General features: G+C 47.0%; 2 protein-coding genes across 4 annotated transcripts in view; one reads left to right on the top strand and one right to left on the bottom strand.

The window, feature by feature from the left end:
- The first annotated feature begins 696 nt into the window (after positions 1 to 696).
- On the top strand, positions 697 to 23,199 carry MMRN2 (multimerin 2). Of its 2 annotated transcripts, XM_020915033.2 has the most exons (8): positions 886 to 949; positions 2,945 to 3,102; positions 9,008 to 9,136; positions 9,221 to 9,327; positions 9,425 to 9,505; positions 10,218 to 10,382; positions 10,562 to 12,343; positions 15,214 to 23,199. In XM_020915033.2, the coding sequence occupies exons 2-8, from the start codon at positions 3,098 to 3,100 to the stop codon at positions 15,597 to 15,599; spliced, it is 2,655 nt and encodes an 884-aa protein (XP_020770692.2). In that variant the 5' UTR covers positions 886 to 949; positions 2,945 to 3,097; the 3' UTR covers positions 15,600 to 23,199. The 2 variants fall into 2 exon arrangements, with proteins under 2 accessions (XP_020770691.2, XP_020770692.2); XM_020915032.2 differs by lacking the exon at positions 2,945 to 3,102 and having other exon boundaries at positions 697 to 949.
- The window catches only part of BMPR1A (bone morphogenetic protein receptor type 1A), a 141,059-nt gene continuing 137,188 nt past the window's right edge, over positions 22,997 to 26,867 (bottom strand). For both annotated transcript variants that reach the window (XM_070470971.1, XM_020915034.2), the window contains one exon: positions 22,997 to 26,835. In XM_070470971.1, coding sequence (XP_070327072.1) covers positions 26,710 to 26,835 — 126 coding nt within the window. In that variant the 3' untranslated portion in view covers positions 22,997 to 26,709. The remainder of the gene's footprint in view (positions 26,836 to 26,867) is intronic.

Genomic DNA, 26,867 nt, shown 5'->3' with positions numbered 1-26,867 from the left:
GGGCTGTTGTGTCTGTGTACCTCTGGGGCAGAGAGGGGTTGCAGGGGGTGGGGCAGTAGACACAGAAAAGAAAGGCGCCTCTGCTACCAGGGTCCCAGGTTGGGCAGGGGTTAAGATCAAGCTGGCCTGTCAGGCAAGAGTGGCCAACCTCCCGGACTGGCCTGGCCTGCCCAACTTCTCCCCAGCACCGTGAATACCCCCATCCTGGGGCTCGGGCAAGGCCAGGTGGAAGAACTGGGCCACAAAAGGCTAACCCACAGCCCAGGCCCAGCTACAGACTGTGTGACCCTAGGACAGCTCCCATCTCCATCTGGGCCTCCACCCACCTGCTGGCTCCCACAGCCTAGCGGTGAGAGATGCTGAGTAGGCACGAGTGCCCCCCACGTCCTGGCCACCAACATGGATGGGCAGCAGGTTCCCTGAGGCTGATCTGACCGCTTCCTCCTGACACGCTTCCTTCCGTCTCAACGCTGGCGCACTTCTTCTGACTCCCATGGGGACAGGCTTAGTGGGACCACCTCCCCCTGTGTCTCCCACACCCCGTGTCCCTGACCGAGTCCTCCTCGGCCACAGGAACTGGCCTGCGCTGCTGCCTGCCCCTGTGGGGGCCAGGCCGAGGGTGAGCGGGGCCGGACGGGACTCACCGGGTGGGCCGGCCCAGGCCACTTCCTCTCTTTGTTGTCCCTGCTTTTTTTTTTTTTCCCTTCTGAGACTTAACTTAAAGACGTCACCGGCACCGGCACTTTCTGGAGTCACTACAGAAGCTAAGTCTGCTGCAAGCCAGCATGATCCTGACACTGCTGATTGGCCTGGGGGGGCCCCTGGGCTGGGGGATGCTGGGGACCTGGGCGCAGGCCCCCGGTACCAGATTCTCTGATCCACAGCACCCTCAGCCCCCTGGGGTCTGGAGGGCAGAGACTGAGGACACCAGCAGGGACCCTGTCAGACGGTAAGGAGGACCTGGACCTGGGGGAGGATGTGGTACAGGATCTCAGTCCCAGCTCAGCCAAAGAGGGGCTCTCGGGACCTCAGTTACTTGTATGTGAAATAGGTTTATACCATCTATCTGCTGAACCAGCTGTGAAGCTGAATGAAGCGCTAGAGGTCATGCTCGCCTTTAGAAGATCACCCCCAGTCAGTCTGGACTGGGCACCCCAGTCCCCCAGGACCTAAGGACCACAGGGAGTTCCCTGCCTGACCCATGGCAAGGAATGGGCCTGGAGGTTGGACAGGGCAGGAGCACTTGATGCCATCAAACACCAGCATGAGGGATGCTGAGGGGCTGTGGTTCCGGAAGTTTCCAGCTGGCCTGGGAGTGGCTCCTGTTCTTGGGAGTCAGTTCTGAAAGCTGAACCCAGATGAGGCTGGCCTGGCCTAAGCCCTAGAAGACAGACACCCCTGGGGACAGAACTTGGACCTGAGTGCCTGGGGAGGGGCACAGACCCTCAGCCTGGCCCTAACAGCTAAGCAGTGATCAGACAGGGTGCCCTGCTCTATTTGCAGAACCAAAAGGAGGCTGCGGCATCCAGCGAGCTCTGCTTCAGCACCCGTCTGGAGATGGGCAGAATGGTTTTAGGACTAGACTGGGACACCATTTTCTAGTCCGTTTATTTGTCCAGGGTCAGGGATCCTCCTGCTGATACGGTGCTGATTATGTGGGTCCTTCCTCAGGGTACCCCTCAGTCAGAGCAGCAGGTGCCATTTATCGAACCCATCTCTGGGCATCTTGCCAAGTGTTATCTCTGTTAATCCCCTCCTGATTATAGGGGAGCCTGAGGCTCAGAGAGGCTAAGCAGCTGGCCCAAGGTCACACAGCTGAGGAGAACTAGAACCAAGACCTGAGTCTGAGTCCAGGGATCATACTCTGGTTCTGGTCCCAGGGATGTCTCCCCCCGCCCCATCCCACTCTTCTCACCTCCACACACAAACCAGACTTGGTTGGGAGTATCCATGTGGATTTGGAGGGTGAGAGGGGCCAATTTACAGTCACCAGAGTCTCCTGGGCTGGCTGAGTTTCACTGTCATGTAGGCCTGGCCCATATCTGCCCAGGACAGCTCTCATAGAGCTCTGATGCTTCAAGGTGAAAGTGTTTGTTGGACACTTTCCCAAAATCAGACTGGACAGGAGAGGCGGGAGGACCAGACTAAGCGAGTGTGCACTGGCCTTCAGTGACGGAGGGACGGCCACGTGGGAGGAGAGGGAAGAAGTTGGGCCTTGAGAGACCCCCCTCCTGCCCCATTCCCAGCTCTGCTCAGAGCTGGGAGTACAGGTGGCTCTTGGCAGGAGAACCCAGGCTCTGATTTCAGGACCAAGAATCCAACCTTCCCTCCCCAAAGCCATCAGCCCCTGTTTCTGGGCAGCCTACCTCTCCCTGATGAAAGGGAGTATGAGGGACTCAAGAGGATGGGAAGGAGGGAGGAGATGTCTTCCTTCTCTCCCAATCTACACCCCCCACCCTCTCACCCGCACCGGGGCTGTGGGGAAGGTCTGTGTTCCCTTAGTCCCAGGGAGGGTGGGTCTCTGGACTGCTCAAGGCCTGAGGGAGTCACCCAGCCATGGCCTGGTGGTCCCAGTGGTGTGGGTGTGCGCACAAGGGCACTCTGGCCCAGGAAATGCCCAGGCAGGAGTCTGAGGGCATCCCTGATCCCACACCCTCCAGGGGCTCCCAGCAGGCCTGCTGGTCTCCTGCCCACAACTCAGAAGCTGCAGGCCCCACAGGTCAAGCTGAGGTTGTCAAGGCCTCCGGAGGGGCTGGTGAGAAAGGAAGGAAGCACAGCACAGCTTCCTCAGGCTGATTGCTTCCCGTGGTCCCACGAAGGGAGAGGCGGAAACGCAGCCCCAGCCCCTCTCCGGCCACAGGGGAAGGGCAGGCAGAACAGGCTCTCCATACTCAAGCAGGGGCTTCATACCACCCAGCACAAGCCTGTGGCTCTTCCCTCACAGCTGCTGGAGCCAATCTGCCCTGCATTTGTCTCTCCTACCTCTATCTGGGGCCTGGGGGCCAGGGCAAGCATTGGACACAGACCCAGATGAGACCATTTGCAAGGAGAAGCTTGAACAAGCCAACCTGATGCCGGATCCCAGGATGAAGGAGGAATGAGGTTGGTGCTTCCTAGAGCCCCCAGGACCCTGTAGAGCTGGGCCCAGTAAGCCAGCGACCTGGGCATTTGGACATTGTGAGGAAGAGGGTCTCTCTCTGCTCCCAGGCTTTTGTAAAGCTGGAGAGAGCAAGAGGTTAGGTAGGATATGGGCTCCTCAGATTCAGGGCCACTTCCCAGGCAGGACTGAGCCTGCTGTGGTGAGTGAGTGAAGGTCGCCCAGTTGTGTTCAACTATTCACGACATCATAGACTGTAGCCTGCCAGGCTCTTCTGTCCATGGAATTTTCCAGGCAAGAATACTGGAGTGGGGTGCCATTCCCTTTTTCCAGGGATCTTCCCAACCCAGGAATCGAACCCACTGCTGTGGGGACTGAGCCAAGACCCAGGAAAGGCATCCTATCTCTACATTGTATGGCAGTACTGCAAGGTTGCCACTCCACTTTAGATGCTGGGAGGCTCAGAGGGGTGGGGCTGCCACCTAGAGCTATATAACTGTGGTGGCTCAGATGGTAAAGAATCAACCCGCATTGCGGGAGACCCAGGTTTGATCCCTAGGTCAGGAAGATCCCCTAGAGAAGGGAATGGCTATCCACTCCAGTATTCTTACACAGGGAAAAAAGAGTTGGACACAAAGAGTTGGACATGCCTGAGCAACTCACACTTTCACTTTCAGGCCTACATTGGCTGGGCTGCAAATCCCAGGTGTCCTCAGTTTTGTCCTGTTTTGTCTCCCCTAAGGGGGGGTGGGAGTCTAGGAGATGCTCCTCCCAGCAGCCCAGCTGGGCTAGTCACCAGTATCAGTGTCGCCACAAGAAGTGTTTCCAACTGTTGCAGCTGGGAGCTTGTGGCCCAGAGAAGTCATGCAGTCACACAGGAGCAGGGTGGAGCCCTGACTCTGGTCTCTGGGCAGTGGCTACACCTTCTGCCCTTGTATCTGTTCTCCAAGGCACAGGGCCCTGGGCGCTAATAGGGAAGAGACTCACTGGCCTGAGCTATGCTCAAGGAATCCTGGCTCTGGCTGGACACCAAGTGGGCCTCGGGCTCCCCTGCTCAGGCCCCTCTGTGGCTCAGAGACCAAGCCTGGCAAAATTCTCCCCTGGAGTCATCACATTCACAGCTGCATTCAGGGCCTCAGAAAGCAAGAATGTTGAGAACACAACCTCCTTCACACGACTGCTCAAGGGGCAGTTGGATGTGGGTTTTACTGGCTGGTTAAGAAGCACTTAAGTGCCCCAAAGGGCCACAACAGCAGCACATTTATAATTCAGGAGGCTTTGGCTAACAGCCATTTCTCTGCTTGAGGTTTTCTCTGCCTTCGTCAAAGCTTCCCCCCTCACCCCACCCACCCCCGCCCCCAGGGAGGGGCTAGGAGTGGGAATCTTCTCCACATTTCCAGGATGGAGGAAGGGCCTTGCTCAAGGTCACCCTGAATCCAAAGACAAGGAAGGCAGGAGAGTCCAGGACTCCCAGATCCAATTAAAAGCTCTAAGGGGGGCAGCAGACTCTCTCCTGCCTGGCAGGGGGCATCAGATCAGGCCAGGTCAGAGGCCCAGGACAGGCCCAAACCAGGCTGGAGACCCCCCACACTCATTTCTAGGCTGGCACCTGCCTCTTGGTAGACCACTGGGAGATGAGGGTGCCAAGAGGGCCCGGGCGCCCAGCCAGGAGGCAGTGAGAACAATGGGGCACTTCAGCGAGCAGGGCTGGGGGCTCAGTGGACCAGTGAGAAACTGCCAAGAGCTGTAGGAAACCAAAGCAAAGGTCAGGAATGTTCCCAGGGCTTCTGGGCCAGCAGCCTGTACTGTGCCAAGGGCATGGAGCTGCCAAGGGAGGGGAGTATGGGCAGGGAGAACAGTGGCCACTGGAGCCTGAGGTTTGGGCAGGTCTGGAGAGAAAGTTCCTGGGCAGGAAGGGTGGGCAGCACCGCTTTTAGTTCTAGGAACTCGAGGTGGAAAGTCCCGGTCACTCCCAGCCCAGGCTGGCCCAGACCCGGTGTTCTCAGGGCACAGGCCTTCTGGATCCTCTGCCGCAGTTCAGAGAGCATGTGAGAAGCAGAGCTTTGTTACAGTGGGTGTTTCTTAGCTTCCCACTATCGACATCTGGGGCTAGCTCTTTGTTGTGAGGGAAGGGGCTGCGGCCTCCTCCCATGAGATGCCAGGAGCATCCCCATCCCCAGAGCTGTGTCAACCATGTGTGTGTTATGCTCAGATGCTCAGTCATATCTGACTCTTAGCCCGCCGGGCTCCTCTGTCCAAGGATCTCTAGACAAGAATACTGGAGTGGGTTGCCATTCCCTTCTCCAGGGGATCTTCCTGACCCGGGGATTGAACCTGTGTCTCCTGCACCGTCAGGGAGATTTTTTACCATTGTGCCTCGTTGCCAGATTCAAGTGGGGCAGACCACTTCTCCTTCCAACCCATGTCCCACTGAGAACAGCTGGTTTATAGAAATACTTCTGCCTAGATCTGAGCATGTTCCAGGAATTTCCATGGGACCTTAAACAGGAGGCTTTAACAGGTGACCTTAAACAGGCGACCACCTTACTTCCATCCAGGTCCTGACCTCTGGGCCCAACTCTTTCACAGTATACAGTTTCTGTGTTGAGTGTGTACCCTTGCTTCCATCCTGATTTTCATGTGCCCCTTCTACCATTTAATTGTCCCTTGGGGATGTACGGGCCCCTTCCCAATCTTTGACGTATCTTGTGCCAACATCCCACTGTTTTCTGGATTGATTTCATTTTATTGGTTGCACTGCTAGGCTTGTGAGATCTTAGTTCCCTGACCAGGGTTCAAACTCATGGCCTTGGCACTGAAAACATGGAGTCTCAACCACTGGACCACTGGGGAATTGACATCCCGTTGTTTTTATTCCTTGACATTAGAGTTGGTTGTGACAGTTAGAAAAGATACTCCTCACTCGTCTTCCAAGATGTTCTTACTTGTTCACCTGCATTTTGTCTTCCAGGTGGAAATTATTTTATTTATTTTTTTAGTGATATACACCCATAAGCAAGACTTAGAAAACTCTGGAATGGTGGGTCAAATCTGGGCCCCCAACTGTTTTGAAAATAAAGTTTGATTGGAATGCAGCCATGCCTGTTTATTTACATACAGTCAATATCCGCTTTCCTGCTACAACGGTACAACAGCCAAATTGAGTAGACGCAACAGAGTCTGTATGTCCTGGAAAGCCTATGCATCCCTCCCCCCCACCCCCACCCCCGCACAATTTTCATTTTTCCTGAATAAGCAATTATCTTCATTTTTGTTTCAGTTTTGTCCTTTTGCTTAGTTTTTTGTGTCTTTGTCCTCATTCAGTTCCAGACTCTTGGCCAATTGTCCATGTCTGCTCTTCACTTTCATTCCGTTCAGTGTTTGACCACTTGTGTTCTCTTGGAAGGCCTCTCTCAGAGCCTCCAACCATGTTCCAGGCTGGACCATTGCTCACGCACCCACTGCCTGTCACGTCCTGGGGTCTCCCTTCTCATTTCTATGCCAGAACTCCTGTTTCCTGATGCTGTTCTTCCGTTTCTTGGTGTTCTCTCTTGTTTTGGTGAAGCACCTCTGGCAGAGTGGTCCTCAATCCTGGACTGTGCCTTAGAATGACCCACAGAGCTTTAAAATGGCAATGCCCAGGTCTTAATCCCAGAGAATTTCCTTTAACTGGCCTGAAGTGGGGCTTGCAGGGTCATTGTTTTAAAGTGCCACAGGATGCTTCTGATGTGAAGATTTGATGGCAAGATTGCAAGCTACTGATCTAGTAGCTCTCTGATGAGGGTCCTGGGGCAAGGGGGAATGCTTTAAAATCTGGCTTGTGGAAATTATCTTCATTTTGTGCTCCTTAAATTGATAGTTAGGCTGAGTATAGGATTCTAAACTGAAAATAATTTTCCTTCAGTATTTTGAAGGTGATTCTTTACTATCTTTTAGTGTCTGGTATTGCTGTTGAGTAGAGAAGGAAATGGCAACCTACTCCAGTATTCTTGTTTGGAGAATCCCATGGACAGAGGAGCCTGGCAGGCTACAGTCCATAGGGTTGCAAAGAGTCAGACACGACTGAGTGGCTAACACACACACATTGATTGCTATTGAGAGGTTCAAGGCTGTTCTATTTACTGATGTGTATGGGGGTGGGGTGGAGGGGGGCTTGGAAAGTGTAGAATCATTCTCAGTCCTAGAGTTCCAAAATTTCACAATGATGTGTTTTGCTGTGCATTTATTTCCATTGTGTTGTGGTAACGGGTGGGCCCTTTGAATTTAAAATTCCAAGTCCTTCTCTTCTGGAATATTCCTTCGGTTGTTTTTTGTTTTCATCAATGATTCCCTCCTTCTGTTCTCTCTTTCTGGAACTCCTATTGTTTGGATGTTGGGTTCCCAACATGGATTCTCTATTTTTCTGATCTTTTTCTATCCTATTTTCCATATTTTCCATCTCTCTGTTTGCTCTTCTTTTAGGGAAATGTCTTTAACTTTATCCTCTAACTTGTCTATTAAATTTCTTTTGCCTTTCTACCATTATAATTTTAATTTCAAGGGTTCTTTTTTGGGGGGCTCTCAGTGTTTAGCCCCCATTTTTAAAGTAGCTTCCTATTCTTGTTTCTTGGATGCAATAAGTTCTTTTGTCAATCTTGGAATTAATGCAAATTTGGGGGAAGTTCTTTTCTCCCTGCACCGTTCTGGTTTTCTTCAAGTTGATTTTCTTCCACGTGCTTGTTTTGACCTCCCTCTTTTGGAAGAGGTTTTCCTCAGGGGTCACTCTTGGATGTCTGCCTACTGAAGAGTAGAGAGGTCAGGTAACTGATTGGAAGCTGGGTGGATGAGTGGGGCTCTGTGATCTGTTTTGATAGAGGACGCTCTGCTGGCTAGCTCATTGGGGGAAACCCCCTGGTGTCAGTCTCTTTAGATCTTTCCCCTCGAGTGGGGAGGTCATTTTCCTGACAAGCCTTTTCAGTCTGCAGCCAAGAGGGTTCAGGGTTCAGGCTGGCTGCAAGGCTTCTGAGAGTCAGGTGGGAAAGCAGTCTGCGTGGTCTCAGCCCTCCAAATCAATATGGTCACCCCATCCCCCTACGCACCAAGACCCCTGATGTAGTCACCTATGTCTCGCCCCCTCCCACCCTTCTGCACCCAGGACCCAGGGTGGCTCTGGAATGTCACTTCCTGTTTAAGCTCCTCCATGGCTCCCCATGCCTTCAGGACAGAGCCCTGTCCTCAGCTGACACTCAAAGCCTCCCCAGTCTGGCCTCTCCTTAGCAGCCCTTTCTGCATCTCCACAGCCAGATCTCCAGTGAGGAACAAAGTCAGTGGCAATGGGAATGGGGGCAGGCTGCCAGGGCTGCCAGAAGGCGGCAGGACAGCAATGTTCACTAGGCAGCTGGGAGGAGGCAGGTACTTGATACTCACTTGGAGGAGGGTGTTGTGATCTCCATCCTATGATGGGAAACAAAAACTCCCTAAGTGCCTCACTCAAGGTCACACAACCAGAAAGTGTGAAGGATTCAAACCCAGGATGCTCTGGATTCAAACCCAGGAGCAGCAAGCACCACACTGCTTCCCTGGCACCAGCAGAAACAGGGAGAGCCCTTCCTGACTCTGGGGGTAACTCTATGATGTGGGCAGAGGCTCCTGCACCTCTCTGTGCTGACCTGGGAACTGGGGTGCTTCCTGGAAGGCAACGGAGCAGGTGTCCTTGCAGGCAGGATCCACAGGGCTTTTCCTCTGAAGCAGCAGGATGAATAATGCAGAGCCCTCCTTTCTCAGGCTAATGGATTCCAGAATCTCTGGGGCTGAGTGGGGCACAGAGGCAGGGGCCTGGCGCTCTGCACTGGCTCCCTGCTGACCTCTAGGAAGTGAGGAGACCTGGCTGTGGCTCAGCAGCCCTCTCTTCTGGCTTTTTCTTCCCCCCAGTAATTGGTGCCCCTACCAGAAGTCCAGACTGGTCACCTTCGTAGCTGCCTGCAAAACTGAGAAATTCCTCGTCCACTCGCAGCAGCCATGTCCGCAGGGGGCTCCGAACTGCCAGAAGGTCAAAGTCATGTGAGTGCGGCGTAGCAGGGTGGGCTACTCGCAGGTGCTGTGCCAGCTCACCCTAGAGTCTCTGAGCTAGCCCTCTTCCCCCAGGTACCGCGTGGCCCACAAGCCGGTGTACCAGGTCAAGCAGAAGGTGCTGGCCTCCGTGGCCTGGAGATGCTGCCCGGGCTTTGCGGGCCCCGACTGCCAGCACCACGGTAGGGTGCCCTGTGGTCTCCCTCCCCCTTCGACCTCTGACCCGAGGTCACGCAGCCCCTCTAACCTCTGGAGTTAATATCTGATGTTTCTCTGCAGATCCCATGGCAACCCCTGAGCCTGAAGATCCAGGTGATAGCCTCCAGGAGCCTTGGGATGGGCCAGTTGACTTTGAATCTGGTATGTTGCTTTCCTGGAAGGTGCAGGAGGGAGAGGTAGAAAGAACTCATGTGCCCAAGCCAGCTGTCCTCTGATAGGGCAGTGCCATTTCAGGGAAGCTCTGTCCCTGGAATCAGCAGGGGTTCCTCTGTGGCCCTGTGTCACCTCACCCTCACACCAAAGCGGCAAGGTTCACACAGCCCTGAGTTACCTGCCTGCTGGCCAAGCACATGTACCCTTTTCCTTGACCCTATTTTCTGGGCCCCTCCTTGCCCCCTGAATTGCATCAGCCCCCAAGGTCTGGAAGAAGCCTCCCTCCAGCCCCCCTAACCAGGGCCAAGAAACCATGTTGTCCCTGGTCTTGAGTCAGCACAGCAGAACCATCTAGGGACACCATTTGTGAGGCCTTTCAAGGCTGGGTCATGGATGGGAACATTTCATCATGTGGTGAATGCCTGTCTATTGACAAGTGCTGCCTAGAATGATGTGGAGAAGCCGTGTCCCTAAGACTGAGGAGGAAAGTGAGCTTTGACAGATCAGTCATGTTTGAGGTCAGTGCAGGGGTCAGGGTGAGGGCTCACTTGCCATGCATCTGTCCTTCTAGAGTTAAAGGCTTCTAAGCTCCTGCTCAGAGGATATCAGGACTCACCTCCCTGCTTTCAATCCCCAAATTTCCTCTCTGCACCTCATGTTCTGCTCAGGCCAGGGAAGTCTGACACTTATGTGTATTCAGGTCATCCAGCTGCAGAGATCCGCAACACAGTGGAGCAGCAGGAACGCCGACTGGGAGATCTCCAGAATGACATCCACCAGATGGCAGACAGCCTCCCAGGCCTGTGGGAAGCCTGGGCAAGCAACCTCACAGCGGCAACAACTGAAGCAAATCAAACAGAGCTTGGTGAGTGGCAGGTTCCCAGGGCTGAGGAAGAGCCTGGGCATGTCCTAGGGGATGAGTAGAAGGGGAGGCAGGAAGGCCCAAACTTCAGAGGCCCCTCCCCCCCCGCCCCCCACTCAGTCACCCCCTGGGGAGGGTGCCTGCTCTTGCAGGGATTGTATGAACACATGAATCTGTTGCAGAGTTTCCAGCCAGATCCTTTGAGCAAGTGCTACTGCCCCACATCAACACCTTCCTGCAAGGACATCTCAGCCCCATGTGGAGAAGCTTCAACCAAAGCCTGCACAGCCTCTCCCAGGTCATAAGAAATTTATCTCTTGATGTGGAGGCCAACCGACAGGCCCTCAAGAGGGTCCAGGAGAGCTCTGTGGCCAGAGCTGACTTCCAGGAGCTTGGTGCCAAATTTGAGACCAAGGTCCAGGAGAATGCCCAGAGGGTGGGCCAGCTGAGGCAGGAGGTGGAGGACCGCCTACATGCCCAGCGCCTGTCCATGCACCAGTCCCTCTCAGAGGTCCAGGCCGATGTGGACATCAAGTTGAAGAAGCTCCTTAAGGCCCAGGAGTCTGCGGGGATCAATAGCAGCCTGGTCCTGGCAGTAGCAGGGGCAGCAGCAAGGCCAGAGCCAGAAAGCCTGAACGCCAGGCTGGGCCAGCTGCAGAGGAACCTCTCTGCCCTGCATGTGGCCACTGCCCACAGGGAAGAGGCATTACAGAGCACCCTGGCAGACATGAAGGCCACCCTGGCCCGGCACGTGGATGAGATCAAGGAGCTGTACTCGGAATCGGATGACACCTTCGATGAGATCAGCAAGGTGCAGCGGCAGGTGCAGGAGCTGGAGGTGAACCACACGGCGCTGCGAGAGCTGCGGGTGATCCTGATGGAGAAGTCACTGATCATGGAGGAGAACAAGGAGGACGTGGAGCGGCAGCTCCTGGAGCTCAACCTTACCCTCCAGCACCTACAGGGCGCCCACGCCGACCTCATCAAGTACGTCAAGGACTGCAACTGCCAGAAGCTCTACTTTGACCTGGATGTCATCCGGGAGGACCAAAGGGACACCACGCGAGCCCTGGAGGAGACCCAGGTGAGCCTGGACGAGCGGCGCCAGCAGGACGGCTCCTCCCTGCAGGCCCTGAGCGACACGGTCGCCTCCCTATCGCTGGCCGTGGACACGCACCAGGCAGAGAGTCAGCGGGCGCGGGCTGAGGCGGCGCGGCTCCGGAGCCAGCTGCGTGCCCTGGGCGGCGAGGTGAGTGCGCTGCGGGCCAATGAGACGGAGATCCGCCGCGAGATCCGCCAGTTGCACAGCTCCTTCTCCGCCCTGCTGGAGGACGCGCTGCGGCACGAGGCCGTGCTGGCTGCTCTTTTCGGGGAGGAGGTGATGGAGGAGATGTCCGAGGAGGGGCCTGGCACGCTGCCCCTGCGCTACGAACAGATCCGCGTCGCCCTGATGGACGCGGCCAGCAGGTTGCGGGAGCAGTCTTTAGACTGGGACGCGTTGGCCGCCAGGGTGACTGCCTTGGAACAGGCCTCGGGGGCCAGTGGGCAAACCGCGCGTTTGGAGCCCAGCCAGGATGCTTCACTAGAGGAGGTCGGTGCGCTGGACCTGGATGGGCTGGCGCAGGAGCTCCAGCGCCTGAGCTCGGACATGGAGCGTGTGGGTCGGTGCTGTGAGGCCTCCTGGGTCTCCTCCCTCAATAGCTCCCTCGAGGGCCTTCGCGGGGAGCTCTCCACGACTGAGCGCGGTTTGGAGAGGCACCAGCGCCTCTTCCACAGCCTCTTTGGGAACTTCCAAGGGCTCGTGGCAGCCAACGTCAGCCTGGACCTTGAGAAGCTGCAGGCCATGCTGAACAGGAAAGGGAAGAAGCAGCAGAAAGGCCTGGAAGCTCCCAAGAGGAGGGATCGGAAGCAAGTGGAATCTTTAGAGGATGCGCATGTCAAAGGGCCAGTGCTCTGGGAGGCAGGTGAGTTCCTAGGCCTGAGTTCCTAGAGGAGGTAGGTGCTGGAGGGGTCTAGGATTGCTATCTGCCAACAGCTCTTCCACCTCAGAGGAGGCAGGGGTGAAGGAGAGCAGGATGACCCTCAGTCACCGCTACTCAGGGCCGCTTTGCCTTTGACCTACCTTCCATTCAGAACTAGGCAGTATTAGAAGTATAAGCTACCTGGGGTATCAGGAGGTAGAAGTCACAGGACTGAACTGTCAGTGAGCAGGCTGAGCCCCACCACACAGACATCTGAGGCCCATTAAACACCAGCGGCTGCTTGCCACTCCAACAGTAGGGCTAGGGGTGGGGGGTGTTTCTCTCTCCCATAAGTGAAAATGAAGGTCGCTCAGTTGTGTCAGACTGTGACCCCATGGAGCCTACCGGGCTCCTCTGTTCATGGAATTCTCCAAGCCAGAATATTGGAGTGGGTAGCTGCCCCCTTCTTCAGGTTGATCTTCCCAACCCAGGAATTGAACCCAGGTCTCCTGCATTGCAGGCAGATTCTTTACTGTCTGAGCCACCAGAGAAGCCCTCTCCTCCATAACCACACCCTCAAATCCCTCAATCTCAGCCTTTCTCCCCATCCCACTGCACCCACCACATGTCTTTAAGCTTTCTTTTATGTACAGGTGAGTGTCTGGATAAGGTATGGTGTCATCTGCCAGGGGCAGCACCCCACAGTACAGGGGAAGGCCTTGGGATCCAAAAGGAGCTCGTCTGAGACAGCTCAGAGAAACCCAGTCCAGCTGTCTCTAGGGAGCTGGCTCTTCCCCTGTGAAAGGCCCTCAACGGGTCCCTACAGGGCCCTGGGAAACTTGGTTCTGAGGCTGAAGAGATGAGCAGCCAGCCTTCCGAGCCCCCCTGAGCATGGCCCTGGGAAGTGGACCCCTACTCAAGTGACTCCCTTGCCAGAGAAGATGGCCTTAGGGCCACAGCTACCTCCTCACCTAAACACGGGGGTGAGGACAAAGCTGCCATCTGGGCTGTGGATGCCTGGTGAGGCCTGGCATGTGGGTAGTCTGCGGCTTTGTGGAGGATCGTACCACAGGCCTGCCCCGCTCCCACTTGCTCTCCACGATGGCCCCACAAGCCAGTGTCTCCCTGGGAGCAGTGGACATATACAGCTTCTAGCACCACTTGTGTCTCAGTTTCTCCCTCTGTAAAAGGGAGAACCCCTACCTACAACAAATGGTTGCCGGTAGGACTAGTAGATACATTTGCCAAAAACCTAGCACAAGGCTTAAAATTTACTAGAAACATGTCAGTTTTCCCACTTCTCCAGTATTTTCATGGCTGTGGCTATGAGGCTACCCATCACACATCTTTTACCCTCTTGTGAGTAGTGCAAGGCCTCAAATTGCCTGATAGTTTAAATATCTTGAGTTTACCACTGAAATATTAATTTTTTTTCCCTTAAAATTAAAAGTTTCATATGGGTAGGCCATTGAGCTTGACCCTGTGCTCTGCAGGGAAGCGCACTGAGTTCACTGGCTGGCCAACATGAAGCACAACCCTTCCACTTCTAAGGAGCACATCCAGCCACTGGCTGGCTGGGGCCTCCGGCAGAGGGCATGCTAGGCTGGCCTTCCTTCAGCGGGGCAAGTGCGCCACCTCCTGGGTTCTGGGAGAACTACAGAGCCACCAGCAGCACGCAGACCGGTGAACTATTCTAACTCCCAGAAAACCTTCCAGAACTAAAGAAAAGCAAAATTTTGTCATTTTGTTGTTGTTAGACCTAGAGGCTAAGTGCAGGGGCTGTCGTTCTGGGACTCAAGTCTTCTATGCAAATGCTTCCTGTTGGGTCTCGGTTTCATCCCAAGAAATGGGGAGCTTGGTCTCCACAGAGGGGTGGAGAGGGCACAGAGCCCTTAGCTTAAGGGAACAACGATGGAGCATGTGAGGAACATGACCTTATCAGTGCGGAGGCCAGGATGGGGGAGTCGAGGGGTACTGGGGAAATGAACACATTTTCAACAGGTTTCCCATATTTTTCATTTGCTTCTTTTTGTCCTCCTTCTCTACAAGGGCAGTGTTTAAAAAAAATTAATGCACATTTAAAGCCCCCATCCACCCAGGCTTCCTCTGGCTCCAGGCCTCTTGTGTGTATTTTACCCTCTTTAGACTTACTAACTTGGTTCTTCAAGTGGAAGAGCCCCAGAAGTCAGGAGACCCACAGCTAACTCCTCCCAGTTTGGCCATTTATTAGTGTGTCGTCTGGAGCAAGCCTTGCCTTTCTGGGCCCGTTTCCCCTCCCTGGGTTCGGGTACAACATTTTGAAAATATTAACATGATCAGCTTGAAAGGATTTTTCTTGCCTGGACCCACCTGCTCTTTCCTTCTCTGTCAAGGGTTCTGTAATAAACATCTAGTAAGAACCACTCTTCATTCCTTAATGATCTCACCAAGGTTAGCATTTGAGGAGAGGTAATATTTTCTTTCCCCTGGGTATCTCAAGATCCCTTGAAGGTGGCAGGAATCTGGGAGTCAAGAGACCTAGGTTCCAGATGCAGTCTGTCATTGACAAAGTATATTGCCTTAGATGCCACTTACTCAGCTTCCTCATTCAGGGTACTTTCCTCTCAAGTATGTTGGAAAGAAGGATCAAACAAGAAAAAGCTTTGTTAAAATGTACACTAATACAGACAACAGACTTGTATTTTCCTGTCAACTAGTGAAATGCTGAGAATTAGCCAGTTAACTCCCAAGATACACTGCTATTGGGAATATCTAGGTTATCTAGAAATAGTGATCTCTTTCTCATGTTAAGGTGAGGAAGGTAGGGCTCGGTATAATTTCCCACCTGAGGGAGCAAGGGACTGAATCACTGATGCTTTCCTCCCGTATTCCAGGCTCCCCTGTGGCCTTCTACGCCAGCTTTTCAGAAGGGACCACTGCTCTGCAGACAGTGAAGTTCAACACTGCTTACATCAACGTCGGCAGCAGCTACTTCCCTGAACATGGCTACTTCCGAGTCCCTGAGCGTGGGGTCTATCTGTTTGCAGTGAGCATTGAATTTGGTCCGGGACCAGGCGCCGGGCAGCTGGTGTTTGGAGGTCACCATCGGACCCCTGTCTATACCACCGAGGAGCAGAGGGGTGGGAGCCCAGCAACAACCTTTGCTATGGCTGAGCTGCAAAAGGGTGAGAGAGTGTGGTTTGAGCTAACCCAGGGATCAATAATGAAGAGAAGCCCGCCAGGCACTGCATTCGGGGGCTTCCTGTTATTCAAGACCTGAGTACCAAGCACAGCTCTGACCAGACACTGTGGACTTGTCCAGCTCTCCTTGGCCTGGAGACCATCCAGTTGGTCTAGCTTTTCCCTGGAAACCTTCTCCAAAGACAACGTGGTATTTGTGGCCGCTCTCTAGATGCACTGGGTCTGGCTGTTTCTTAATGAGAAAGACTGGAATGCTTCTCCCCGGGCAGGCCCTGGCCCGGGGTGTGTGACTCTTGGCTTGGTCTGCCTTCTGAGGCAGCATGGCTTGGACTCCAGTTCCTGGCCTTACCCTGTGTTCTGCAGCTGCTTTGGTGTTTGGCTCCTCCTGTGGTTGGAAACTTACATACAACACTTTAAACCTTTCTCCTGCTTCCTCTTCATCTTATGCTAAAAAACCATTCTTTCCCAAAAAGAATATGTTTAAATGGAAGTGACATTTGGGACAAAACTGGAAGCTACTCTATCTACTACGGAGCAGGAGGAGGAAACCAACTGTTTGGTGACTATCAGTCAAAAGTGGAGACAAAAGACCTGGTTGACTTAACCAAGGGAAACACAAGTTATTATCTTTTCCTTAGTTTCAGTCCTTCCTTGAACTTGCCTTGTAACTTTAACTTTACTCCCTTTTCTCCCTGCCTCACACAGGGTAAAGGCCAAGCCATGACAAACACGAACTAAAAGTGTATAGCCTTTACCTTTTTTGCTTTCTCCAATAGCTTATGACCACCCCGGTTCTCATTATCATTTCTCAACAAGAAGGTAGCTGAGAGAAGAGAAGGAAGATGGTAAAATCTCCCTCAATGAATCATCATCTTTGGAATAAAGTGATGCCCTTCAGATCTGGCTGGTTTGCGAAGCAAACCAGTATGGAGAACAAAAAATTTGGTGAAGTAGGTAGAAATATGGGGCAAAGTCAAACTGTTTGGGATGTGACTTCACAATTTCAGTTGTTAACACTACCTAAAACACTCAGAGGCCGCTGCAGTATCCACAGAATATTGAATTACAGAGTACAGCTTAGAGTTGCAGTTATTCCTACAGTATTAATGTATGGTTTTCAGAAAGTTACAGATCCTGAAGAGAACAGGCTTGAGAAAGCAGTCATCTACTTGTCAGAAAACATTTTTATTTGGGGAGTAGGTATCTGTTATTTGTTGGATATACCTTTGTCCATAAGAAAACCAGACTGGTCTGGGTGATGAAAAAGGACAGAATTGCCTGTGAGGGTTAACAAGGTTCCTGGCCCCTCTCATTGTTTCCAGGGCTCCTGAATTCAAATAATTTGTCCCTCAGAATTTCTAAGCTTGGTGTGCTCAATGTGCTAAAATATCAGTGTTAAAAGGAACAATATGCCAGCTACATTGCCACTGACAGTTTGACCTTGGGGTAAATCACAACCACTCTTGAACTTTTTCACCTGTGTATGAGGTGGTCAGTCTAACAACTCTAAATGTTCTGGTGTTTTATTATCTTGACCACAGGTTCTACTCTTTGATTCCTTTGCCCTTCCGGCCAGGGCCTCCTGCTACTGCAGCTCAGCTGCAAGAGTAATCCTGACACCAGATATGACGTATTAGGGCCACTCCTGACCAAAGACTGGAAAGCCAGTACCAGGCCACGCTTGCTTCTAGGAAGACCATGCTGTGTCTTCTTTCTGTTCAGTCCTGCTGTTACTGGTCAGGCTGTGCTGGTGACGAAGTGAGACATTTAGGGTAACACAATCTTATTTACGACTTTCATTTGGAATTTACTGCACATAATAAGCAGAGTGGCTTATTATGAACTGACATCCTCTATAAGGGGCACATGTCCTTCAACCCACATATGGCTGGTGCTATTTAACAGGGAAGTTATAAATGAAAAGTGCTAACTGGTAAACTCTTCCAGAATCATGGATAAACCACTCCTGAAGTTTCTGGGGTAAGAACTGGAGACAATGGTTCTTTCAAATAGAGTGCTTTCCATGCAAATTTCACAAAATCTTAATATCAAGTTTAAGTATAAATTTTGTTTAAATACTTCTGTAACCAGGACCTCAGATTATCAAGAATTCTGAAGTTCAATGGATCTATTTTCTTTTGATGATTTTTTTTTTTAATGTGGACCATCTTTAAAGTCTTTATTGAATTTGTTACAATACTGTTTCTGTTTTAGGGGTTTTTTTGGGGGGGGGTTTGGCCACGAGGCATGGGATCTTAGCTCCCCAACCAGGGACTAAACCTATACTCCTTGCTTTGGAAGGTAGTCTTAATCACTAGACTGCCAGGGAAGTCCCTAATGGATTTCTTATTTCTTCCATTAATGGCTCTGGGTGGAGAGTCTGTTTTGAGTGCCCCCAAAGGAGACCCCCCATTACCCAGGCAAGTGTTAAAATACCCTTCATTTGTGGCATCCAAAACAAGACAATGACTCATGCACAGAGTGGTATCAAAATTCCCTAAACCCGATGGTAAAAAAAAAATACACAAAAATACTCAAAAATATCATTGAAACACAAGAATGGTACCATAAACATATCAGGAAATCTTAGTTAACTCCTATAAAACAGAAGTACAAGGGAGAAACTACAAAATGAAATAGCAATAGGAAGTCATAAATCAAAACACTTGAGAGATGGGAGTGATTTCGGGGGATCCCTGAACTCACACTCAGCTCTTCTTGGTCTGTGGAGGAGGGAGGGGTAGGTGTGGCAGCTTGAGCTGAATAAGCAGCTGGTGACAGTGGCCTCCGTCTGGAGCTGGAGCAGTGCCCGCCGGTCAGTCCCCAGCAGTCACACAGCGGCTACTGACACCTAGAGGCAAGAACCTCCCACACCCAGAGGATACGTGTGACTTGATCACAGCCAAGACTGCTGGAGGAAATCCTGAGCTGTGTCTCCACAAACCACAACATGTCAAAATAACTCATTTCAGAAACATCATGAAGAGGATATATGGTCTATTAAAAATGTTGGTTAAAACTCCCTTTTCCTCTCATACTCTGAAGTTCCTCTCCTCTCCCATGATGTTTATCTCAAAAACTCCTCTCCCAGCTTCAGACTGAGCATCATTCCTCCATGAAGAAAGCTCCCCTAAACCTGGCCTGACAATGACAAAACTCTTTTCTGCTTGTAGAGGTAAACATGCAGAGCGGGGAAAGCCTGAATCCTCTAGAGTAGATTAAGAAGAGAGGAAAGGATTACTTATTTTTGCTCTAACAGAAAGTTCCATCACTCCTTGATAAAAGCAGGAACCCGAGGAACACAGAACTGGGTTCAGCAAGGATTCACAAATACACAGATGAGCAACAACATCAAACTGCTTAACATAAGTGGAAATCCAGTGTCCTGAACGAGAGGTTCCAAACTCAACAAACCGAGAACTTCGGAATATATAAATCTCTATAAACAATACAGGAAATTGGAAATTCAGATTGATTATTTGCCACCTAGACCCTGGTTCCTAATTATCATCCTCCCTAAAAGGAACCAAAGAGAAATGGCTAACTCAATGGCAGGGGCAAGGAAAACACCAGATGAGCCTGGAACATCTTCATGTGCCCCAAAGTAAAAAGTGCTCAAAAACAACGGATATGTGTCAAAAGGACTCAAGCGCCACCTTGATGAACTCACAGCAGCCAAGTCTGGGTCAATTTGAGCATCAGAACAAAAAATGACCTAACAGACTATAACTTATTGAATGAGAGTCCATACTGACAATAAAAAATAAACAAAAACAGAGCATTTATTCCTTGTAGCAGAATGCCAATTAATAAGTGTAAATGTAAAAATGGAATCAGAAAATCACCAGTCTGTAATCACTGATTCATGTAGAAGTTATCAATGGATGTTAAAATGCAGTCTCAAAGTATCTCTCACAACAAGCTAAGTACAAAAGGAAAACAGGAAATTGACAGCAGGGAAACTAGGTGAGTAGCACCTTAAAAAGGGCTCATCAAGAACACCATCAATGAGATACTGATGCCATGGCATCCTGGTGGGATGCCCTGAGGACACAAACATCATGTCCACAAAATTGCTGGCCTTTATTCTGGAAAATCTTGGTGTCACAAGAGACAAAATCTAGAGAACTGTTTCAGATTGAACAAGAATAAGGAGACAGGACATTTAAAGGCAATGCAAGATCTGAGGCAGCTTATGGACCAGGAAAATGTGCTCAAGGACTTCACTGAAACAACTAGCAAAACCTGAATAAGGTCTGCAGACTATGGTATTGCTGATAATCATTATGGTATAAATGTTAACTTTCCTGATTTTGAAAACTGTATATAATTGGCTATGTAACAGAGTATCTCTGAAGGATTCAGGGGTAAAGAGGCATGACCTCTGTAATTTACTCCAAGTAGTTCAGAAAAAAGTATATGTGGATGTCTGTACACAGACATTCCAAGATGAACCTCTGCAATTCTTGTATACATGAAGAATGGCAAAGCAGTAAGTGATTTGTGTGACAAATGTAACAAAATGTAAGCTTATAAATCTGGATGAAGTGTAAATGGCAACTTTACTTTGCAAAGTTACTTTTGCAACTTTTCTTGAAGTTTGAAATTTTTTCAAAATACAAATAAAGTTGAAATAAAATTTGGTTGTTGAAATAAAACACTCAGTAGGTGGGCAGCAAAGCAAAAGGCAGGATGAAACATGAAAGACATGTAAGCAATATGGAAGCAACATCCATGGGACCTATTATTTGTCTAAAGCAGTTCGAGAAACAGAAAAGTAAAAGGGAAGGGACAGTAGAGAAGCGATGGAAGAAAAGTTTCTAAGGAAACATTAACAGGACCCAATTAGTATTGAGAAACAGAATGAATATATCTAGACATGGCAAGTTTAAACTTCCAAACATCAAAAACAAAAATTAAACTGTGTTCCCTGAATGAAAAGGGGTAAGTTAAACCAGAAAGGACTGAATCAGACACGTATCAGACTTCTTACTGGCCACAGGGATGCTTGGAGATCATGCAGCAGAATCTTCCAAGTTAGAATCTCTCTTCAACAATACCACTAGCCAAGTGTGAAGGGACAGTCAATTATTAATAATAAAAACTGCTTTTAAAGTGCCTGATTGAAATGCTTTCCCCAATAGTGTTGGTTCTTTTTTTTGACACAGCTTTCCCCTTCCTTCTTCTGGTGGTTTTCAACACTTACTTGGACTTTAGTCACATAGGAGAGCACAGAGAATGGAGCAACAGCTGTGCTTCAACCTGATTCTAAAGCTGCTTTCAAAAAAGGCTTTCCCTACCTAAAAATAAAAGAGGCCCAAGTTCTTTCTTCCTCTTGTTTAAAAATACTTTGAATGTAAGAATTTCATACTGATTTCTAAAACAATGGTAACATTTTCTGTTCCCTGTATAAAATCTAGGTCATTGAGTGAGGTGGGGGTAGAGAGCACTGGGGCATCTAGAATTATTCTGAATTTCACTCTGAGCAAGTAACTGGACAACAACCAGGAAGATAAAGTTCAGAGCAGTAGTAGGTAGGCCACACATACTGCATCTAAAAAAGAGAATAACAATTCAATAGCAATTCAAAAGATAATTATGGATTAACCTTTCAGCTCTAGTCTCTGCTTCCATCTGAAATACTGTTTTCTACGTACCTTTGTACTTGTACTAAGTTTTTGCTTCCTGATTCCCAGCTTCAGGGTGACTTGCCCATCTGCTCTTACCATGGGCTCACAGTGTTTAACTCCCCATGACTGCAGCAGGAACACTGCCATTGCATGGCCTCTGCCTGTACTTCTGGCCAGTCACCTGCAGTGAACTGTGTCCACTTTGGCTGTACTGCTCCAAGGGCTAAAGTCAGGCTTGTTTTTTTAGGAATATGCATCCAACTGAAGTATGAAGTACCAGAAATGGTTCATGTACTAGCAATAGGCAGGTAAATACTTCTCCCAGAGAATGAAGACTTAATGACTGAATTTGCGTCTGCTTAAAACTACCTATAAAGATTAGGCTCTTCCAGAAGAACAGTGTCTAAAAAATTTTGGCTGAGCAGGATCTAAGTTGAAGCATACAAGCTCTTAGTTGCAGCATGTGGGATCTAGTTCCCTAACCAGGGATCGAACCCAGGCCCCCTGCATTGGGAGCGCAGTTGTGGCAACCAAACCAGCAGGGAAGTCCAAGTCAGCTTTTTAGAGATGGGAAAAAAGCTGGCATGTACTTGATAGGCCCCAGAAATCCCTGATTCTTCTTTATCAAGCTGCACAGCATGCTATTATTTCAAGAAACTGTCTTACATTGACACTAAAGGAGGATAAGGAGTCTATAATAGGGTATCTCCCAACATATATATATTTTTTTGTGGGGGGAGACATCAACTAGTTCCAAATCTCTTATGAGGATTTAACATGTTCAAATGCCGAAGAAAAGGCATCACAAGGCACACTGACTGAATTTACACACAGCTGAAAACAGCTCTAGTAGGTGGCGAGACCAAGCGCAGGAGGCAAAATGATGTCGCTACAGGAGAGAAGGAAAGCTCCCTTTACTTCCCTGAAGTTTAAGCTTTAAAAAAACCATTTGCTGCAGCAGGAACACTAAGGTCAGATAAACGGACTCCACTACTCTTAAAAGAAGCTAGTTTCAGGCAAGAAATCAGGCACTCTATTAGCAGAAAGAGAAAAAACTTGCAAGAAATTACCTGGCTAGGTAGTGACACGAGCACTCTTACACTGCTCTTGGAGTGTAAATGAGAAACCTTTTTGGACAGCAAGGTAGTAGTATTTATCAAGAATCTCAGATTTTTTTTTCATCTTGAAGAACTTTTGAAAGTTCACATCTATTGTTTCCACTTTTAAGAGTGTAACCTAAGAAAATAAGTATATGAAGATTTATATACAAGGAAGTTCAATACATTGATTATATTTTCTCAAACAATGAAAATAACCCAAATATTCAACAGGGAATTATAAAAACAAATTGTTCCATCTACTTAATGGAATGCTATGTAGTCAATTTTTTAAAAAATCATATTTTCAATTGATATGTAACCACACACTGTGACTTCAACATTGTAAGAAATATGCAGCAGCAAAAAAGACTGAAAAGAAACCACCAAATGTAAGTAGTGGCACTATCTGGCAATAGGATTTTGAATCATTTCATTTGTTTCTTTATTCTTTCCTAGGTTTTCTAAAATTTCTATAATGTGTACCTATTTTTAGAATTAGAAAATAAATCTTAAGGAAAATAACCCTCAGCTGTAATAGGCTTGTAATTTATCTTATAATTTATCTACATAAAGGAAAGAGTGTGTGGTCACTTACCTGTCTGTGTCCCATACTGGGTTTCTGGTAGATGAAATGCACATCTCAGGGACATAAGTATGTATGCTAACTTATTTGTTAATTCACCAGACACGTGGCTTCTGACACACAATATAGTCAAAGTAGAGTTTCACAAAACACATCACTAAAGTATACTAAAATAAGGTTATTTACTTAAAAATGATACATTGGATGTAATCTATATATAGAACAAAGCAATCAATGGTAAACTTAATAAGGCACCTTTTAAACCAGATGCTGTACAAAATACATTTAGTGTATTACATATCAAAGATGAATCTATATTTTTGGTGTTTTACAATTGCATAATAAAACTGCCTGTTTTTAACCCTTTTCAGTGTTTATGTACAACTTTCCTAATTAAGCTATAATGATACTTTCATTTTATACAATATATACTACATTTTAGTTTTTAAAATTGGCAAGTACAACAGTCACTAAATGGGCTTAAATAATTCCACTGAAAGCATAGTACAGAGCACAAGCTAAAATTACAATATATTTAATCCTTTGCAAAAGCAGTATTCACATACTTTCCTTATGGGACAATCATTACATGTAACTTCATGTGATGCTGCCCTAGATTTAATTTGATTTTTATGAATATGTCAACTCTCTCTGCAATTTTCACTGTGACACTCATAACAGCACTGAGGCAAGAAGATGAACTGCTACATTATTATTTTAACATCTGACCCAAGCAAACAATAAATATTACCACTTTTAAACAGTACAAGAGCTGCAACAATTTTTTTAAAAGTTAATTCATATTTCTGCTGCTGAAATTATCTTAGATATTTAGAAACATTTCAAAACAACATGAAACACAGGTAATTTAATTTATAAAATCTTGCCTGGAATAATTATTCAAATTTGATCTTGGGCCAACTTAGAGATGCATGATTCTTTAAACACCGAATTCCATTTTTGTTCTAAACAAAAGCCAAGCATCTGGGGGAAAATAGGTACCAAATATTTTTTTATACAGTGAATAAATTAAAAATCTGGCACATTCTAGGAAAAGATAATTTTCAAAAACCTTAAGTCACTTTCTAAGGTCAAAAACACTCTTGAAATTGGAAAGGCAATATAAAATGGTGATTGCAGTATCTTTTATGAAAACAGTTCCAGAAAAACCAGACTCAAATTTTATGCTTCAGAAACTTGTCCAATAAGAAACACAGGAAAAGCTCAGAATAGACACACTAAAGTCAATCTTAGTATGCCTCTGATTCTAGAGATATTTACCAACAGAAAGAGAATTCATTAGGAGACTTTTCTTTGAGGGAAGATTAAGTTTTGTTATATTCAGGTAGCTTTGGTTTTTTGTTTGTTTTTATGTTTTACTAAAAGGGATGAGACACAGAAGCCACAAATTTTTAAGATGCTAAGTTGTAAGCAGGACCAAATAATGACTTTAAGGGTTTTACAAGTTATCTATGGTGCTATGAAATCCTTCCTCTTTTACTCTTTAAATAAGAAGTCAGAAACTTAAGAATAAAAGGAGAGAAAAAAATAGGTTTCCTGCAGTTTTTTGTAGGCTTTAGAATTTCAAATATGACATCATTTGCTCTTCAAAGACCATTAATATTAAAAAACATCTTTTGTTAGAAAATACTTTTATTGAACAAGTTTCTATAGTTAGTCCTTGATATCATTTTTAATAGGTCAATTTAATTAAAAAATTATAATGGTCATATATTACCTGGAATTTTTGCTTCCACATAATATTTTAACAATTCTAGGAATACTTTGCCTTTCTTTTACATTTTCCTTTATTAGGATGACAAATTATTTTCAAGATTTATAGTTATCAAATAAAAAATAAATCAAGGTTAACTTTAACTATATCAGAGCTCATAATTATTCTTAAATTACATGGCAAGTTAGATTAAAACATCTATATTTCTCAGTATAGTGATGGGGACAACATTCTCAAAGAGCAAGTTATTGCGTACTATCAATATATAAATTTACTTATCTTGATGAACACTCCAAACTTTAGTTATGTTAGATAGTAAACTATTAAACTTGGTCAAAACTGTTAAAGCAAATTTCAAATTTGTGAAATTTGACCAATATATCAAGTTTCATCCTTAAATGTCAATCACATTTTTGGCAATGGACAATTCCTGACTGTCTGATTCCTCCACTTTGAAGTTTTTTTTTACTATGTTGTTATGATAATCACATTTATTTTATGCAGTACTCAAGAAAATCCTCACTTTATGCATCCATGAGCTGTTTGTTCAGAGTAAGACAGTAATATTTAAAAGGCATTACAGAAATATACTTTTAATAAGTAGATCAGAGTTACTCCTTGGGAAAACAAGGCATCCATGAAATATGTATTATATTCAAATATGTTATTGAATAAGAGCTGTATGGTATAGATACAGGTACTGACTAGATATTGAACTTTTTGCCTGACCTTTCACTGTTTTCACAAACTTATGAAACTGAAATCATAAAACTAAAAATTTTAAATGATTTAAGTGTCTAAAATAGTTGATGACAAATGTGTATTAACTCGTGAGATAGAAATTTCTAATTTGAGGATGCTTCATAAACAGAACTGAGATGATGGCATCTTAATCAAAGTCTATACCTAAAGTTAAACAAAGTCCTAGATTTGATATACTGTTTTGAATTAATTGTGAAGATTTCACATGCAGTTTCTACTTTATATATTTTTCTGATGATCTTTTAATGTTTTTCCCTTAAGGATGGGATATGAGGTACATATGAGCTGGTTTCTATAGTATTAATGTATGTACATGTATAAAATATGGTTGTAAAGGAGCAGGTAATTTGCAAGTAAAGCATATTACACACAAAATATAAATAACTTCCCTTTTAAAAGTTACTGAGAATAAAGAATACAGAACATGGTTATAGGCACTTACATTGCTATCAAATTCATTAATTAGTATTCACTTCAATAAGAAGTGTTTTCTTTAGGTTTCATGGCATTGGAAGTTCCAACTTTGGACAGGATGTTTTTCATGACAATAATAACAATTAACAAAAAAAAAAGTTTGTGGTGGGAGGAAAACAGTCCAAATTTACATACACTTTTAACTCCTTTTGGCCTTTATATTAACTTTAATGTTAAAAAATAAAGTTGGTGGAGAAGCTAGCTCACTTGCAAGGTAAATGGCTTTTATGCGATTGGCAAATCTCGGTCAGATAATGCATTTTTAAAGCACAAAACCCACAGCCACCAATATCTTCCTGTGCATTCACAAATTATTTTCTTCTAATTCAAATGGCAGCAGAGGAACTCTGGTATGCACGTATGTACACAGACACACACACACCGTCATCAAGGCATGACAAACTATCATAAATGAAGCAGTACTGCATCCCAAACAGATCATAATCCATAGGCTGTTTACAAAGGTAGAATACAAATAGATTAAATTTTTTTCAGGTAGAAGGCAAACGTGTATATTTCTCCATCTCTGCTGAATTCATTTATCTTCTCAAGGCTTTCACAGAAAGCACCATTTTATGAACAGGTAATTCAGTACCCAGAGTTTGACTGGAGACTTATTAATCAGGATTGAAGTCTTGATGCAGTTCATAAAAATCCAATAAAAAAAAGGCATCAAAAACCACATTTAAAATAAAGTTGTCCATATATAAAGAATGAAGTGTTTAGAAGTTCCCAGCTTGTATTCTACAGAGTACTGAAAGGTTTAATATTAGCAGCCTGTGAAGGTGTAGTGAGGAAAGAGTCTGAGAACCAAGTTAACATCCTCATTCTATTCTAATTCCACCCATTCCTTGGGTGAAAACAGTTCTTGCAGTCTAGAATTTCTCCTCATGATTTTTTATCTGTCAAATCTTTACATCTTGGGATTCAACCATCTTGGCAAGTGTCTTCTTGATTCTCAGAGCTGTAAGTCTGGAGGCTGGATTGTGAGCCCAGCATTCTGACATTAGCTTCAAAACTGCTCGTAGACACTGAAAAGTAAAGAGAATGTCATGAGTGGGTA

This window comes from Odocoileus virginianus, chromosome 7 (genome assembly GCF_023699985.2).
Source record: "Odocoileus virginianus isolate 20LAN1187 ecotype Illinois chromosome 7, Ovbor_1.2, whole genome shotgun sequence".
NCBI classification, from domain to species: domain Eukaryota; kingdom Metazoa; phylum Chordata; class Mammalia; order Artiodactyla; family Cervidae; genus Odocoileus; species Odocoileus virginianus.
This window is presented reverse-complemented; position numbering and strand designations above follow the sequence as displayed.

Excerpts from the sequence above, each read along its gene's own strand:
- MMRN2 (XM_020915032.2), top strand. The coding sequence starts at position 786 with ATGATCCTGACACTGCTGATTGGCCTGGGGGGGCCCCTGGGCTGGGGG. Across the intron at positions 950-9,007 it reads AGCAGGGACCCTGTCAGACG|TAATTGGTGCCCCTACCAGA; the intron begins GTAAGGAGGACC and ends TCTTCCCCCCAG. Across the intron at positions 9,328-9,424 it reads CCCCGACTGCCAGCACCACG|ATCCCATGGCAACCCCTGAG; the intron begins GTAGGGTGCCCT and ends GTTTCTCTGCAG.